General features: G+C 31.3%; 1 protein-coding gene and 1 long non-coding RNA gene across 5 annotated transcripts in view; one reads left to right on the forward strand and one right to left on the reverse strand.

Annotated features, from left to right (window-relative positions):
- LOC143065444 (ATP-citrate synthase-like) overlaps nt 1-18,171 on the forward strand; it is a 52,810-nt gene extending 34,639 nt beyond the window's left edge. For all 4 annotated transcript variants that reach the window (XM_076239017.1, XM_076239015.1, XM_076239019.1 and 1 more), the window contains 6 exons: nt 839-989; nt 1,508-1,651; nt 2,685-2,798; nt 6,266-6,348; nt 9,200-9,276; nt 15,886-18,171. In XM_076239017.1, the coding sequence (XP_076095132.1) occupies nt 839-989; nt 1,508-1,651; nt 2,685-2,798; nt 6,266-6,348; nt 9,200-9,276; nt 15,886-16,004 (688 nt within the window). In that variant the 3' untranslated portion in view covers nt 16,005-18,171. The remainder of the gene's footprint in view (nt 1-838; nt 990-1,507; nt 1,652-2,684; nt 2,799-6,265; nt 6,349-9,199; nt 9,277-15,885) is intronic.
- Nucleotides 17,703-18,385, reverse strand: LOC143065446 (uncharacterized). The gene is made up of 2 exons (XR_012975472.1): nt 18,134-18,385; nt 17,703-18,097 (listed from the first exon to the last, which is right to left on the reverse strand). It is a non-coding gene; the product is annotated as an uncharacterized LOC143065446 (long non-coding RNA).
- Nucleotides 18,386-20,108: the final 1,723 nt, after the last annotated feature.

A 20,108-nucleotide genomic window follows, 5' to 3' on the forward strand; every position in this document is an offset into this window, starting at 1 on the left:
TTCGGCAATCCTCGGTAGAATCCGCTAATCTCCTTCTATCCGTTAGATGAGGGTACGGAATCGGCCGAGTTGAGACGAATGTGCACGTTTACTACAGCATCGGATAGATATCACCAAAAACCAACATAGCAAAAAAAAAAAAAAAATTTGGACAAGAATGGCCAATAAAATTTTTCGAGTCGCGGCGATTTTACCGGGTCGGTAGTGGGAGGGGAAACAAACAATATTTTATTTTTGGCCTAAGGAGCTATCCTAATGAATTTAAATCACAGATTATATTCTTATGTAGAAGAAAAAAAATGTCTTCAACATTATCTTTTAGATTTCATGGACTTTGAGGTCAGCCTCTACTAGGATTGTAGGAGTTTACCTTGAACTTTTTCTCGGAACCTGTAACTGATATTTTTGGGATGTTTTACATGCTGTTGATCTTGAATTTACAATTAATCCCATAATCAAAGCAGACAACCATGACCTATTTTCACACTGGTGTGACTAACATTTTAAACAAACTTAGTGAATGAGTTCATATGGTTTTCAGTATTGCCCAAGATTGCATACAGATTTGCCCTAGTTTGAAGTAGGTAGCTATGCTGCATTCTTGAAGTTCAACATAAATGTTTCTTTCTGTGTGTTATAATAAACAAGACTATCATTTAGAAAGTTGATTCCATGCGTTTTTTGTGATAAGGTTATCATCCATAGAAAAATGGATAAATTTACATTGTTTTCATGTTTACCTTCTGCCATGTTAAAGAAGAAAATTTCATACTTTAATGATACATTAGTTTGCATTCTGGCAAAAATGTTTTAACTTTTATTTTTATTTGTATCACAGACTTCCAAGATATGCTACAAAGTTTATAGAGATGTGTCTGATGGTAACAGCTGATCATGGTCCGGCAGTGTCTGGTGCCCATAATACCATTGTATGTGCTCGAGCTGGTAAAGATCTGGTTTCCAGTTTGGCATCTGGATTGTTGACTATTGTAAGCTTGGAATAAGAATAGATTTGTATTTGAATTTAAAGTGTCATCATGAGAGGAAATTTAGATGATTACACTGAAACCACTTATCATATTTTTGTTTATCTTTGGTAACCTAATTTACCTTTATATGGATATCAATTATGATGTGCTTTAAATAACAGTTGAAACATACCATGTAAAATGTAAGACCCTTTAGATAATAACATTAATAGTATCTATTTTACTGAACCACTGTGTGCCTATGAGGCAAAAACTTTTAAAAATCAAAGACCTCATACAAATGTCAATAAGATGATAAAACCTACTAATATGACGTTTTCAAGTGGTTTGAGTACACAGCTGTGGTAAAATAGGAATATATTGTGTGTCAGATGATTGGCAAAGTCATGATTTCTTTGGGCTGCTCCAATCATACTCCAACATTGTATACTCTTTATGAATGAATGGCTCATATTAAAATATCAGCATGATTTTTTTTCTAAATGGATGAAAAGTATAGCTATTCAGTATCTTTATAGGGAGATCGATTTGGAGGTGCATTAGATGCAGCAGCCAAACAGTTTAGTGATGCCTATGAAAGTAAACTTATTCCAATGGAGTTCGTCAACCAGATGAGAAAAGAAGGAAAACTTATAATGGGTATAGGACATAGAGTCAAGTCTGTAAGTAGAACAGTCACAGTCAAATATAGGAAAATAAGTTAGATACTCTTGTTTTTAATTTATCATAATTGTGTAAGAATGAAAAAATGAAAAGAAACAAAAGATGGTTTATTGTTACTGAGGGTGGTAAAGGGGGGTACTGAACAAGGAAACACGTGAATTAAAAATTGTGAAAACATTGCACGAAAAATAAAAATCGGGTAAAACAAAGCACTAGAAATAAAATCATTAATATTAAGGAAAAAAGTACCAGAAGTTATTACTCAATTGTTTTTGGAGATCATGCAGCCATTATAAATGGACATGAAGACCTTTACAGTCACCTTTTAGCATCTGCTACTTGCATCTTATTTGAATACATTAATTATTGATAGTAATTTGATGGACTTCATTGATACCATACATATTGACAATGTAGAATAGTAACAATATACATCGATCACAAGTTTCAGAAAGTATTAGAACACACAGACTTTTTAATCAAATGTGGTACATGCACGAGAAATTAAGATCACCGACACGAAACACGGAAAATAAATAAGGGGAAACACAAAGCACGCAAATCAAGCCAAACACGAGAAAACGAGAAATAAAACGTCAAAACACGAAAATACGTGGAATAAAAAGGCCGAAAACGTTGCACGAAAATAACCCTTTACCACCCTCGTTAACTGGGTTTTTGTTTCTCAGGTAAAGATGTTTAATACAGTTCTGCCTTTTCAGATTTAAATGGACATTTATAATTGCCAATTTCAGAAAAAACTTAAGATAACGCAAGATAAAATAATGCCTTTTTTGTAAATTAGAAAAAAGGCTTTAATTATAGTTTAGTTTCCACTTTGATTTCTGGACTAACAATACTGTGAATTCATTATTATTCATGGGATACCAATTTTCATGGATTTCCTCAGAGGCAAAACCTAGAAAAAGAATTATTCCTTATTCCACAAAAATTGGTAGAAAATAAATGATTCCACAGTATACAGTATAATACTGATAGTAATCTTGGATATGTGAAAAATATTATTTATAGATCAATAATCCTGACAAGAGAGTTGTGATATTAAGAGATTATGCTCAGAAGAATTTCCCCTCAACACCATTGTTAGACTACGCCAGTGAAGTGGAGAAAATAACTACATCAAAGGTAGGCATACACGATTTTCAGAGGAAAAATGAGTCAATATATGCATTTTTATCACACATTTTGTACTAATATATACGTTTTTTGCATGGCCAATAATAGCCAGAAGTCAAGGTTGGTTATCAGCCCTCGGAATCAATATCGATATCAGCCCTCAGATCCATATCGAGCCCTGAGTTTAACTTCCTGTAACCTGTCAATCAAAAACTATTTGTAAACAAGTTGTCATCCAAAGCAGCTAACACAGATCAAATGATGATGCATGTAAATTCATACAAAAAATGAAAAATGAGAACACAATGAAAAGAAATTTAGAAAGTTACGAATCTGCTGTAGTAGAAAAAAATGTAAAAATCAACAGTGGAAATCACAAAAGTTCCTGTGAAATTTTGATGTCATAAACAATTTAGAATATATTTGACACAACAATGGAAAAGTGATTGTTGTATGACATTGAAAGTTCAAGCAGATCATATTTTCAAATCATAGTAGCGATATGGTGTATTATTCCTCAGCATTAATTGGAAATGTAACTCTTCAAGTCATTTAATATTTACAATTCTGAGAATTAATATATTGTTAATTATTTGTAAAACTTTTCACAAAATTTTGTTAACTCACTGTGATACATTTTTTTAATTTTTTTTCATTAAATGTTGTTTTTTATACGACCGCAAAAATTTTAATTTTTTGGTCGTATATTGCTATCACGTTGGCGTCGTCGTCCTGCGTCATCGTCGTCGTCCGAATACTTTAGTAAAAGTGAATAGAAATCAATGAAATTTTAACACAAGGTTTATGACCACAAAAGGAAGGTTGGGATTGATTTTGGGAGTTTTTAGGAATTAGGGGCCAAAAAGGGCCCAAATAAGCATTTTCTTGGTTTTCGCACTATAACTTTAGTTTAAGTGAATAGAAATCTATGAAATTTTGACACAAGGTTTATGACCACAAAAGGAAGGTTGGAATTGATTTTGGGAGTTTTGGTTCCAACAGTTTAGGAATTAAGGGCCAAAAAAGGGCCCAAATAAGCATTATTCTTGGTTTTCGCACAATAACTTTAGTATAAGTAAATAGAAATCAATGAAATTTTAACACAAGGTTTATGACCACAAAAGGAAGGTTGGGATTGATTTTTGGAGTTGAGGTCACAACAGTTTATGAATTAGGGGCCAAAAAGGGGCCCAAATAAGCATTATTTTTGGTTTTTGCACCATAACTTTAGTATAAGTAAATAGAAATCTATGAAATTTAAACACAAGGTTTATGACCATAAAAGCAAGGTTGGGTTTGATTTTGGGAGTTTTGGTCCTAATAGTTTAGGAATAAGGGGCCCAAAGGGTCCAAAATTGAACTTTGTGTGATTTCATCAAAAATTGAATAATTGGGGTTCTTTGATATGCCGAATCTAACTATGTATGTAGATTCTTAATTTTTGGTCCCGTTTTCAAATTGGTCTACATTAAGGTCCAAAGGGTCCAAAATTAAACTTAGTTTGATTTTAACAAAAATTGAATCCTTGGGGTTCTTAGATATGCTGAATTTAAAAATGTACTTAGATTTTTAATTATTGGCCTAGTTTTCAAGTTGGTCCAAATGGGGGTCCAAAATTAAACTTTGTTTGATTTCATCAAAAATTGAATAAATGGGTTCTTTGATATGCCAAATCTAACTGTGTATGTAGATTCTTAATTTTTGGTCCAGTTTTCAAATTGGTCTACATTAAGGTCCAAAGGGTCCAAAATTGAACTAAGTTTGATTTTAACAAAAATTAAATTCTTGGGCTTATTTGATATGCTTTATCTAAATATGTACTTTGATTTTTGATTATGGGCCCAGTTTTCAAGTTGGTCCAAATCAGGATTCCATATCAAGTATTGTGCAATAGCAAGAAATTTTCAATTGCACAGTATTGCACAATAGCAAGAAATATCTAATTGCACAATATTGTGCAATAGCAATTAATTTTCAATTGGAGTTATCTTTCTTTGTATAGAATAGTAGTTGATAATATATGTTGGAAATTTGCCAGACATGACTATGATGTCATTTTCTATTTTTATTTGCCAATAACTTTATGTAAATAACTTCATTGAAAATTTGCCAATATAAAATGTTGCTGATGAAGCTTTTTTTCCTTATCTTATCTAAAATGTTTTTAGATAATATATGTTGGACATTTGCCAGACATGACTATGATGTCATTTTCTATTTTTATTTGCCAATAACTTTATGTAAATAACTTCATTGGAAATTTGCCAATATAAAATGTTGCTGATGAAGTTTTTTTTATTGTTTTATACAATAAACAATGTATATTCACTTTTACTACCAACCAATCTTTACCATTCAGTGATAACAAGCACTATATTTTACATTTTAATATTTTATGATGTATTTAAAAGAGTAGTTATTGTTGCAAACTCCATTAGAAATTTGAATTGATATCAGTTTTGGAAAAAGGGAAACGGGGATGTGAAAAAAAAAGGGGGGGTTTAAATTTTTCTCATTTCCGATTTCATAAATAAAAAGAAAATTTCTTCAAACATTTTTTTGAGAGGATTAATATTCAACAGCATAGTGAATTGCTCAAAGGCAAAAAAAAACTTTTTTAAGTTCATTAGACCACATTCATTCTGTGTCAGAAACCTATGCTGTGTCAACTATTTAATTTTAGATTTAAAAAGTTTGAAGAAGAAATCTTTAATTGATTTGTAAAATCTTGACATTTGTTTTGTGTAAAAAAAAAACATGTAATGTCAAAAATTTCATCACAATCCAAATTCAGAGCTGTATCACGCTTGAATGTTTTGTCCATACTTGCCCCAACTGTTCAGGGTTCGACCTCTGCGGTCGTATAAAGCTGCGCCCTGTGGAGCACCTGGTTTTAATTTTTGTTGAAAATATCAAACATAATTTGGTATATGCTATCTTTTTTCTCTTGCTTGAAAATATGTGATAAACAGATTATTATATGTCATTTCCCATATGGTCCACGGTATTAGACCACGACCCATATCAAGCCCTCTGGCTTGATATGGAAGTCTAGGGCTGATACCACGGCCAATATGGAAAATGACATGTAATAATCTATTAAATATATCTCAAATTGTTCATGAGAAATATGTCAGCACATTGTTGTGTAAATAAAAAATCAAATTTTGTTATTGTAAAAGATAAGTCTTGATAAATTATGAAAAAGATTGATCAGTGAAAGCATATTTCATTTGCTTAGATATGCAAAGAGATATATACCGTCACAGTCACAGTTACAATTAGTATTGAACATTGTGTATAGCTCATTAATTTACCAGTTTGTTTGATATAATATTTTAAGACTTTTTGTTTACACATTAACAATTTTTAACACATTGATATTTTATTTGTATTTTTTATGATATATATATATATATATATATATATTTTTTTTTTTTAATTGTATATATGCCATGTTTATGATGTATTTTCAGAAACCCAACTTGATATTGAATGTTGATGGATTCATTGGAGTAGCATTTGTAGATCTGTTAAATAATTGTGGCTGTTTTACAAGGTTGGTGGTTTTTCAGTGGTCTTTGCTATTTATAAGCTTAACTTCTATATATGCTAGATTTTGAGGATATTGATGGTCCAATAAAGATAGCCTATGTTGATCATTTAACTAGTTGTGACTACTTTACAGGTGAAGTATTTTGGAATTTTTCATCATAGTGTAGCAAAAAGTAGGGGTATACTTTGCACAACATCAAGTGCAACTTCTTGTTAAATTTTTTCTACCTTTCTTTTTAGTAGTTTTAGTCTAAGGATTCAGTGAAGCTTAAGACATCACTATGCGTCCATCATAGTCTTTATTTTATTATACCCCACGCAATGAAGTTGTGGAGGATATAATGTTTTTTACCTGTCCGTCTGTTCGTCAGTCCTGTTTCTTGTCATCACAACTCCCCTCAAACCACACAAAAGAATTTCACGAAACCTTTTTAGATGAAAAGGACATATGTACAATGTAGTTGTGCATATCAACAGGAAATAACAACTCATTTTTTTTCCCTAGGAGTTATGCCCCTTTGAACTTATTTGCTTAATGTCCTACTGCAACAGTTTGTCATCGCAACTCCTCTGAAACTACACAACAGAATTCCATGAAACCTTTTTAGTTAATAAGAACATACTATGTAGATTTGCATATTGACTACCCCACACAACGAAGTTACGGAGGGTATAATGTTTTTGACCTGTCCGTCCGTCCGTAGGTCCTGTTTCTTGTCATTTCACGAAACCTTTTTAGAGGACATATTATGTAGTTGTGCATATCGACAGGAAATTACTATTCAATTATTATACCCCCGCTTTAAAAAAGGGGGGGTATACTGTTTTACCTCTGTCTGTCAGTCCGTCCGTCAGTCCGTCCGTCCATCAGTCCGTCAGTCCATCAGTCTGTCAGTCAGTCCGTCCCATGAAACTTTCGTCACATTTTTCTCAGGAACTACACATCCACCCTTTCTGTAATTTGGTATCAACATTTATATATGTCAGCCATACCGTGTGATGCGTTTTCAGATTCATCACTTGACAACTTCCTGTTTACCGAACACTTGTCTGATTTTACACATGATAGCCAAGTTGAAAATTTTCGTCACATTTTTCTCAGGAACTACAATACAAGGATTTCTGAAATTTGGTTTCAGGATTTATATAAGTCAGCTACACCGTGTGATGCGTTTTCAGATTCATCACTCGACAACTTCCTGTTTACCGAACACTTGCATATTTTTACACTATTAATATTATCCACTTGCGGCGGGGGTATCATCAGTGAGCAGTAGCTCGCAGTTTCACTTGTTTTTATACCCCCGCTTTAAAAAAGGGGGGTATACTGTTTTACCTCTGTCTGTCCTTCCGTCAGTCCGTCCCTCCGTCCTTCTGTCAGTCCGTCAGTCAGTCCGTCCGTCCCATGAATATTTTTCGTCGCATTTTTCTCAGGAACTACAATACAAGGATTTCTGAAATTTGGTTTCAGGGTTTATCTAAGTCAGCTATACTGTTTGATGAGTTTTCAGATTGATCACTCGACAACTTCCTGTTTACCGAACACTTGTATGATTTTACACATGATAGCCAAGTTGAAAATTTTCGTCACATTTTTCTCAGGAACTACAATACAAGGATTTCTGAAATTTGGTTTCAGGATTTATATAAGTCAGCTATACCATGTGATGCGTTTTCAGATTCATCACTCGGCAACTTCCTGTTTACCGAACACTTGCATATTTTTACACTATTAATATTATCCACTTGCGGCGGGGGTATCATCAGTGAGCAGTAGCTCGCAGTTTCACTTGTTCTAGGAGTTAAGCCCTTTGATGTTATTGGCTTAATGTACTACTGCAACAGTTTGTCATTGCAACTCCTCTGAAACTACACAACAGAATTTCATGAAACCTTTTTAGATAATAAGGACATACTATGTAGATGTGCATATCGACAGGAAATTATGATTCAATATTTTTTTTTAGGAGTTACCCCCCTTTGAACTTATTTACTTTATTGTACTACTGCAACAGGTTGTCATGAAACCATTTAAGATAATAAGGACATACTATGTAGATGTGCATATCGACAGGAAATTATGATTCAATTTTTTTCTAGGAGTTACATCTCTTAGAACTTATTTGCTTTAAGGTACTACTTCAACAGTTTGTCATCTCAACTCCTCTGAAACCACACAACAGAATTTCATGAACATTTGTAGATAATAAGGACATACTACGTCGATGTGCATATCGACAGGAAATTACAATTCATTTTTTTTCTAGGAGTTACGCCCCTTTGAACTTATGTGCTTCAATGTACTTCTGCAACAGTTTTCATCTCAACTCCTCTGAAACCACACAACAGAATATCATGAAATTTAATAGATAATAAGGACATTCTATGTAGATGTGCATATTGACAGGAAATTATTATTCAATATTTTTTCTTATACAATTTTTTTTTCTTACACTTATTTAATTTCTTCAATGACAATGTGGGGACGTGGGGTATGTGAGCATGCTCACTAAGGTTCTTTAATTTACAAAATTCTTCATCCTTGGAACTATCAAGCCAATTGAAACTAAATAAGACACAATCATCAAATAAGAGACAATCAGCAAGACACCATCTAAAAATTATCAACAATGTGGAAATTGGCAGTCTATGAGTTATTCCCCTTGAACTAGGATTTTTACCAATTTTCTTGTGTAAAATGATATCAGATATGAAAAAACTGTATACTGAATAAATTTATTAGCAATATGAGATAAAAATAAAAAAAAGATTGAGTCAAAAAGTTATTAACCTATCTACAATGAAAAGGTTTGTTTTAAATGTTTTAAATCTGATTATAAATCTTATGTTTACAGAGAGGAATCGAAAGACTTTGTAGATATAGGAGCTTTGAATGGATTATTTGTATTAGGAAGAAGCATGGGATTTATAGGTATGTATCACTGATTGGACATAACATATGGTACAATATGATGGGTAATTTATGATTGGACATAACATACGGTACAATATGATGGGTAATTTACGATTGGACATAACATATGGTACAATATGATAGGTAATTTACGATTGGACATAACATATGGTACAATATGATGGGTAATTTACATCTGATTGGACATAACATATGGTACAATATGATGGGTAATTTACGATTGGACATAACATATGGTACAACATGATGGGTAATTTACATCTGATTGGACATAACATATGGTACAATATGATTGGACATAGCATATGGTACAATATGATGGGTAATTTACATCTGATTGGACATAACATATGGTACAACATGATGGGTAATTTACATCTGATTGGACATAACATATGGTACAATATGATGGGTAATTTACGATTGGACATAACATATGGTACAATATGATGGGTAATTTATGATTGGACATAACATATGGTACAAGATGATGGGTAATTTACATCTGATTGGACATAACATATGGTACAATATGATTGGACATAACATATGGTACAATATGATGGGTAATTTACGATTGGACATAACATATGGTACAATATGATGGGTAATTTACATCTGATTAGACATAACATATGGTACAATATGATGGGTAATTTACGATTGGACATAACATATGGTACAACATGATGGGTAATTTACATCTGATTGGACATAACATATGGTACAACATGATGGGTAATTTACATCTGATTGGACATAACATATGGTACAATATGATTGGACATAGCATATGGTACAATATGATGGATGGGTAATTTACATCTGATTGGACATAATATATGGTACAATATGATGGGTAATTTACATCTGATTAGACATAACATATGGTACAATATGATGGGTAATTTACATCTGATTGGACATAATATATGGTACAATATGATGGGTAATTTACATCTGATTGGACATAACATATGGTACAATATGATGGGTAATTTACATCTGATTAGACATAACATATGGTACAATATGATGGGTAATTTATGATTGGACATAACATATGGTACAATATGATGGGTAAATTACGATTGGACATAACATATGGTACAATATGATGGGTAATTTATGATTGGACATAACATATGGTACAAGATGATGGGTAATTTACATCTGATTGGACATAACATATGGTACAATATGATTGGACATAACATATGGTACAATATGATGGGTAATTTACATCTGATTAGACATAACATATGGTACAATATGATGGGTAATTTACATCTGATTAGACATAACATATGGTACAATATGATGGGTAATTTACATCTGATTGGACATAACATATGGTACAATATGATGGGTAATTTACGATTGGACATAACATATGGTACAATATGATGGGTAATTTATGATTGGACATAACATATGGTACAAGATGATGGGTAATTTACATCTGATTGGACATAACATATGGTACAATATGATTGGACATAACATATGGTACAATATGATGGGTAATTTACGATTGGACATAACATATGGTACAATATGATGGGTAATTTACATCTGATTGGACATAACATATGGTACAATATGATGGGTAATTTATGATTGGACATAACATATGGTACAATATGATGGGTAATTTACATCTGATTGGACATAACATATGGTACAATATGATGGGTAATTTATGATTGGACATAACATATGGTACAATATGATGGGTAATTTATGATTGGACATAACATATGGTACAATATGATGGGTAATTTATGATTGGACATAACATATGGTACAATATGATGGGTAATTTACATCTGATTAGACATAACATATGGTACAATATGATGGGTAATTTACGATTGGACATAACATATGGTACAATATGATGGGTAATTTATGATTGGACATAACATATGGTACAATATGATGGGTAATTTACATCTGATTGGACATAACATATGGTACAATATGATGGGTAATTTACGATTGGACATAACATATGGTACAATATGATGGGTAATTTACGATTGGACATAACATATGGTACAATATGATGGGTAATTTACATCTGATTGGACATAACATATGGTACAATATGATGGGTAATTTACGATTGGACATAACATATGGTACAATATGATGGGTAATTTACGATTGGACATAACATATGGTACAATATGATGGGTAATTTATGATTGGACATAACATATGGTACAATATGATGGGTAATTTACATCTGATTGGACATAACATATGGTACAACATGATGGGTAATTTACATCTGATTGGACATAACATATGGTACAATATGATGGGTAATTTACATCTGATTGGACATAACATATGGTACAATATGATGGGTAATTTACGATTGGACATAACATATGGTACAATATGATGGGTAATTTACATCTGATTGGACATAACATATGGTACAATATGATGGGTAATTTACGATTGGACATAACATATGGTACAATATGATGGGTAATTTACGATTGGACATAACATATGGTACAATATGATGGGTAATTTACATCTGATTGGACATAACATATGGTACAATATGATGGGTAATTTACGATTGGACATAACATATGGTACAATATGATGGGTAATTTACGATTGGACATAACATATGGTACAATATGATGGGTAATTTACATCTGATTGGACATAACATATGGTACAATATGATGGGTAATTTACGATTGGACATAACATATGGTACAATATGATGGGTAATTTACATCTGATTGGACATAACATATGGTACAATATGATGGGTAATTTATGATTGGACATAACATATGGTACAATATGATGGGTAATTTATGATTGGACATAACATATGGTACAATATGATGGGTAATTTATGATTGGACATAACATATGGTACAATATGATGGGTAATTTATGATTGGACATAACATATGGTACAATATGATGGGTAATTTACGATTGGACATAACATATGGTACAATATGATGGGTAATTTATGATTGGACATAACATATGGTACAATATGATTGGACATAACATATGGTACAATATGATGGGTAATTTACATCTGATTGGACATAACATATGGTACAATATGATGGGTAATTTACGATTGGACATAACATATGGTACAACATGATGGGTAATTTACATCTGATTGGACATAACATATGGTACAACATGATGGGTAATTTACATCTGATTGGACATAACATATGGTACAATATGATTGGACATAGCATATGGTACAATATGATGGATGGGTAATTTACATCTGATTGGACATAATATATGGTACAATATGATGGGTAATTTACATCTGATTAGACATAACATATGGTACAATATGATGGGTAATTTACATCTGATTGGACATAACATATGGTACAATATGATGGGTAATTTACATCTGATTGGACATAACATATGGTACAATATGATGGGTAATTTACATCTGATTAGACATAACATATGGTACAATATGATGGGTAATTTATGATTGGACATAACATATGGTACAATATGATGGGTAAATTACGATTGGACATAACATATGGTACAATATGATGGGTAATTTATGATTGGACATAACATATGGTACAAGATGATGGGTAATTTACATCTGATTGGACATAACATATGGTACAATATGATTGGACATAACATATGGTACAATATGATGGGTAATTTACATCTGATTAGACATAACATATGGTACAATATGATGGGTAATTTACATCTGATTAGACATAACATATGGTACAATATGATGGGTAATTTACATCTGATTGGACATAACATATGGTACAATATGATGGGTAATTTACGATTGGACATAACATATGGTACAATATGATGGGTAATTTATGATTGGACATAACATATGGTACAAGATGATGGGTAATTTACATCTGATTGGACATAACATATGGTACAATATGATTGGACATAACATATGGTACAATATGATGGGTAATTTACGATTGGACATAACATATGGTACAATATGATGGGTAATTTACATCTGATTGGACATAACATATGGTACAATATGATGGGTAATTTATGATTGGACATAACATATGGTACAATATGATGGGTAATTTACATCTGATTGGACATAACATATGGTACAATATGATGGGTAATTTATGATTGGACATAACATATGGTACAATATGATGGGTAATTTATGATTGGACATAACATATGGTACAATATGATGGGTAATTTATGATTGGACATAACATATGGTACAATATGATGGGTAATTTACATCTGATTAGACATAACATATGGTACAATATGATGGGTAATTTACGATTGGACATAACATATGGTACAATATGATGGGTAATTTATGATTGGACATAACATATGGTACAATATGATGGGTAATTTACATCTGATTGGACATAACATATGGTACAATATGATGGGTAATTTACGATTGGACATAACATATGGTACAATATGATGGGTAATTTACATCTGATTGGACATAACATATGGTACAATATGATGGGTAATTTACGATTGGACATAACATATGGTACAATATGATGGGTAATTTACGATTGGACATAACATATGGTACAATATGATGGGTAATTTATGATTGGACATAACATATGGTACAATATGATGGGTAATTTACATCTGATTGGACATAACATATGGTACAACATGATGGGTAATTTACATCTGATTGGACATAACATATGGTACAATATGATGGGTAATTTACATCTGATTGGACATAACATATGGTACAATATGATGGGTAATTTACGATTGGACATAACATATGGTACAATATGATGGGTAATTTACATCTGATTGGACATAACATATGGTACAATATGATGGGTAATTTACGATTGGACATAACATATGGTACAATATGATGGGTAATTTACGATTGGACATAACATATGGTACAATATGATGGGTAATTTACATCTGATTGGACATAACATATGGTACAATATGATGGGTAATTTATGATTGGACATAACATATGGTACAATATGATGGGTAATTTACGATTGGACATAACATATGGTACAATATGATGGGTAATTTACATCTGATTGGACATAACATATGGTACAATATGATGGGTAATTTACGATTGGACATAACATATGGTACAATATGATGGGTAATTTACATCTGATTGGACATAACATATGGTACAATATGATGGGTAATTTACGATTGGACATAACATATGGTACAATATGATGGGTAATTTACGATTGGACATAACATATGGTACAATATGATGGGTAATTTACATCTGATTGGACATAACATATGGTACAATATGATGGGTAATTTACGATTGGACATAACATATGGTACAATATGATGGGTAATTTACATCTGATTGGACATAACATATGGTACAATATGATGGGTAATTTATGATTGGACATAACATATGGTACAATATGATGGGTAATTTATGATTGGACATAACATATGGTACAATATGATGGGTAATTTATGATTGGACATAACATATGGTACAATATGATGGGTAATTTATGATTGGACATAACATATGGTACAATATGATGGGTAATTTACGATTGGACATAACATATGGTACAATATGATGGGTAATTTATGATTGGACATAACATATGGTACAATATGATGGGTAATTTACATCTGATTGGACATAACATATGGTACAATATGATGGGTAATTTACGATTGGACATAACATATGGTACAATATGATGGGTAATTTACATCTGATTGGACATAACATATGGTACAATATGATGGGTAATTTATGATTGGACATAACATATGGTACAATATGATGGGTAATTTATGATTGGACATAACATATGGTACAATATGATGGGTAATTTATGATTGGACATAACATATGGTACAATATGATGGGTAATTTACGATTGGACATAACATATGGTACAATATGATGGGTAATTTACATCCTTAACCACTGTTTTATATATATCTGACTGAAGGCTTGAAGGCCTTGAGGACCTGTGATAAACATTAAATATTTAGTAGTTTTCTAGTGGGTCAGACAGGGGAACATTATAACAAAGTGGATGGTTAATACTACACAAGTTTATCCAGTCCCAATGAAGAATTTCACTGAGGCAGTGTTACCTTTGCTTGTCACCAGAACTTTTTAAAATGAACACATGTCTGTGACATACCGTTATAGCTTTTATTATTATAATAGCAATCCGCTGCAGCCATGTGGATCAGTGACCATAAACAACTATCAACACAGTTCAGAATTCTATAAATAAATAATCTGCTTATCTGCATATGGTTGACAAAGAATTAGAAATGGTTGCTATTCTGTCTCTAGAAAGAGGACTTATAAATCAAATGTGTTTATAGACAGTTTAAAAAAGATACTGACTTATAATTCAGTTATCCTTGCATCTTCAAGACTTCCATAAGAATCCAGTGCATAAATAACAGGTATTTATTTTGATGCATGAGTTGCAGACATTTTTATAAACACAATCATAGGTAGATAAACTATAAATACATTAAATTATTGGTACCTATAAATACTATGTTTTTCAGGTCATTTCTTGGACCAGAAGAGATTAAAGCAAGGTTTGTACAGACATCCCTGGGACGATATATCATACATCATGCCAGAAACAACAGGACTAATGGGGACGGACACAGACAATGTATAATTATCATATCTTGGGTTTATCAGACATTACTTAAATTATACTTGTCTCCTTATTTTGATTTTGTACAATGAGGTTTTATTAAAATTGTTACTGTCTATTATATCAAAAGGATAAGAATTTATGTTATTATTAATGTTAAATAATTTATGCTAGTTTTATGTTTTTTTGTGAGGGCTTGTTAAGACCAATACAAAACTAGAATATTCAGTTTATACTCAAAAAGATATTAAAGATTTATAGCTTACCGAGAATCTCAAAATTTATTTCATATCAAAATATGTAACTATGGTAACATTTCTTACATTTCTTATTTATGTTGATTCATATTAAAATACTGTGGATTCATCATTATTCATTAGATACCAATTTTTGTGGTTTTCGTAGGTACAGGTGAACCACAAATTCAAATGTTCAACGAATTACAAATTTATATATGCTTTGTATGCAAAAATTGTCAAAACCTTGAAATCAGATATCAACAAACATGCAAGTTTTTCTCAATCCAGGAAATTAGATGCCCATGATAGATGAATCCAATTTGAAAAGTGATCTCCAGTCCTGATTTGTTTTAATTTTATATTAGATTAGTTACTTTGTTAAAGATATTATAAGATTCATTTGAGTTTAATACATTTGTTATTTTTGTGGTCTTTATTATTGCAAAATATCAATTCAACTTGTGATAATTCTAGATAATCCATTCATAAATTAATTGTTTGATTCATTTGTAGTTGTACTATGCAAATTTGTTTGTTATTGATGTCATAATGCCACACAGAATGATAAGTCTTTTAAGTTGTCTAAAAGGTTGTTAATGTCACATAGATATAAAGGTAAAATAATTATTATTAGCATAATATCTTGTAACAGTCCATATGAACAATAAGAAATAGTTTTTCATTTTTCCTTATTCTTACCCAATTTATACCTTTCCAGACTGGTTGATTATTTTTCATAATAAACATCTAGTTCTCTTTGATCTCGTTACTTAATTTGACAAAATTCAAAAATGAAGTAAAATTTTCTTGCTTTCCTTTGAATTTCCAAATGAGATGTCACAGAAGACGGAGACCATGCCTGATGATGTTATATATAAAGAACACTTCTTTTAACAGTTCATTTAAAAATAGAGATAAAGTCTGATTTAATATAGTCTAAAAGCAAATGCCACCACCAAAACTTGTGCAATATGATATTTCTCCACACTTGGTAGATAGATTTTATATATTTGAAAAACTCAACAAGCCTAGTGTTTTAGAAACAAAATTATTTTTAGTAGAGAAATATAGTATATTAGTAGTCCTAAGTATTACAAAGCAAGTAAATAATTAGTGCTGTTCTTTGTATTGTATCTTTAACCTTTTAACATATACTAACTTATCCTTAACATTATATCACTTTATGACATAAAAGTGTGGACTTAATTCATCAAGTGCATTATCATATAATTTTTTCGGCCTAAAAGTGTTGAAACCATTAAAGTGTGCCATAACTGTATTAACTAACTTAGGTTATATTATTTATTGATAATGAACACACTGCTGCCTATGTAAAAATCATGTTATTCAGAAAATTATATAATTAATAGACTGAAATATTTAGGTCATTAATGTTTGGTTGCATTTCCTTTTAACCACACAACAAAGTTTTAGATAAAACATGTCTACTGGTAGATTAACATTTGTTTAAAGATATATGTAAAGATGTTTTAGAGATAGAATTTGTGATCACATTCAAAACGTTTAAAGATTTGTTTAAAGATGTTTTAGAGATAGAAGTTGTGATCTCATTCAAAACGTTTAAAGATTTGTGTAAAGATGTTTTAGAGATAGAATTTGTTATCACATTCAAAACGTTTAAAGATTTGTTTAAAGATGTTTTAGAGATAGAAGTTGTGATCACATTCAAAACGTTTAAAGATTTGTGTAAAGATGTTTTAGAGATAGAATTTGTGATCACATTCATTGTCTTTATATAACTTGTCTCTCGTATTAGAAATGTACAATCTGTTAATGTCTCTGTTTTGTAGAAGTTATGTTGTTAAGGTTTCAGTGAAATCAAATATTTATACAAGATGTATTAATGTGGTTGACCTTGTATATTATACAAGATGTATTAATGTGGTTGACCTTGTATATTGGGTTTAAATAAAATATACAATAGTGGGCTCCATTTTATTGACTTAGTTTCTGTTAGCCATTGTTTTCATCTCAGGAATGTAAACATAAAAGTTAAAAAAAAAAACAGACAAAATATCACCATTTATAATGTGTTATCACCTCCAAAACACTGTTATAACATAATCATTTAATTTTGGATGTAACACGTCTTCTGAATGGCTGACGTTATTTTGTTTATCAGGCCATAGACAAAATTTAGTCACGTGACCGTGACATCATTAACGTTTTTTCATGGTTTTCTCCTGTTTAAAATTAAATTTAGAATTAAATTATAAGTAATGACTGTAATATTTTTTCTTTCTATTCGAAATAACATAAAAAAATGTGGTGCACACTGTTAAATAACCTGCTACGCGCGTTATTCAGTGTGCACCACATTTTTTATGTTAGTTCTTCATAGATAGAAAAAATACTACAGTCATTCCTTAAATAAATCAAAAGAATAATAAGATTTTGAAAACTCAGAAAACACCAAGCAACCATGCAGTGATTCACTACTGGGGATGTTTAACAACCTTGACTACCTGATCTGATAAGCCAATCACAAAACAAGACCGGATAACTCATAAAACCAATGGCAACCTTACAATGTATTATGAAACAAGAACAGATAATTTAAAATAAACAAAGACAAACACTCAGTGAATCAAAAAACAAAAACAGATAGCTCAGATAGAATAATGGCAACAATTCAATGAATCACATAAATCACAAAACAATGCAAGAAAAATCAGAAAAAAGGTAACCATGCAGAGAATCACAAGAACAGATAAATGAGACTAAAGCCTAGGCAGTACAATCACTTTAAAGTGTCAGTTATAATGAATTCTTCAGAATTTCTCATGACAAACTCCATGAATATATAAAAACTACAAGCTCCATTAGGTTAATTAGCTCAATTGCAATCTTATTGTTTATTTGTAGAAGAAAAAAAACTTTGTTTGAAGAGATGGGTGTCATAGTGATGATTATAAAGTCTTCTAACTATTTATGTTCAACATTCCAAGAAAAAACATTTTCAAATGATGGTGAAATTGGACATATGATTTAAAAGATGTCTGGAAACCAAAATTTGTCCAATATCAAATTACCAATTCCTCTGACTGATATTTGACATAGTGACCTAAACATTAATCTGGGTCTTCTCTTCTTGATCATTATCAAACCAAATTTGGTATAGCATGGACCTGTGTTTCAAAAGTAGCTCCTTTGTATTTAACATATTCTCAACAGCATTACAGATCTGATCTTCCCTTATTTGGCATTATCAAACAAATTTGTTTTAGATATTGATCAGGATTGAAAGCTTTTATTCTGAAATACATCCTGTCTTGTGTGTGTCACCTTTTATACATTTTAATCGTTGCTGTTGGCCACTGATGGACTTATTTTATATGTCCAAGGGCAATAACTCGAAACTTTTTTTTCTTCTTCTTTTAAACTTGGATCATAATATCCTACTGTAACAAGAAGTGTAGGCTTGAGAGCACTTAAAATGCAGTTTCCTCTACAATTTACAGTTCCAAAGATCATAACTCCTTTTAATATAATAGATTTTGGAGCTTGTCACAAGAAAGTAGTCTAATTCAGTGGTAGTTGTTTGTGGCTATATACTGTTTGTTCATTATTTTGTACTTAAATTAGGTTGTTAGTTTTCTCATTTGAATTGTCAATTCTGGGCCTTTATATAGATGACTATACTGCATAGGCATTGCTCATTGTTGAAGGCTAAACAGTAAAGTAGAATTATTACAAACCATTATTCAACTTCATACCAAAATTTATTCTGCAGACACATCAGAACATCAGAATATATTGGCAATAATTTAAATGTGCAAGTCCAGGAGCAGAAATTCTGTGCGGTCTTCTTAATTGTCTGGCCTCAATATGGATATTACAGATGATGCATAAAAAACTTAAGATA

The sequence above is a fragment of the Mytilus galloprovincialis genome, chromosome 2 (genome assembly GCF_965363235.1).
Source record: "Mytilus galloprovincialis chromosome 2, xbMytGall1.hap1.1, whole genome shotgun sequence".
In the NCBI taxonomy this organism is placed as follows: domain Eukaryota; kingdom Metazoa; phylum Mollusca; class Bivalvia; order Mytilida; family Mytilidae; genus Mytilus; species Mytilus galloprovincialis.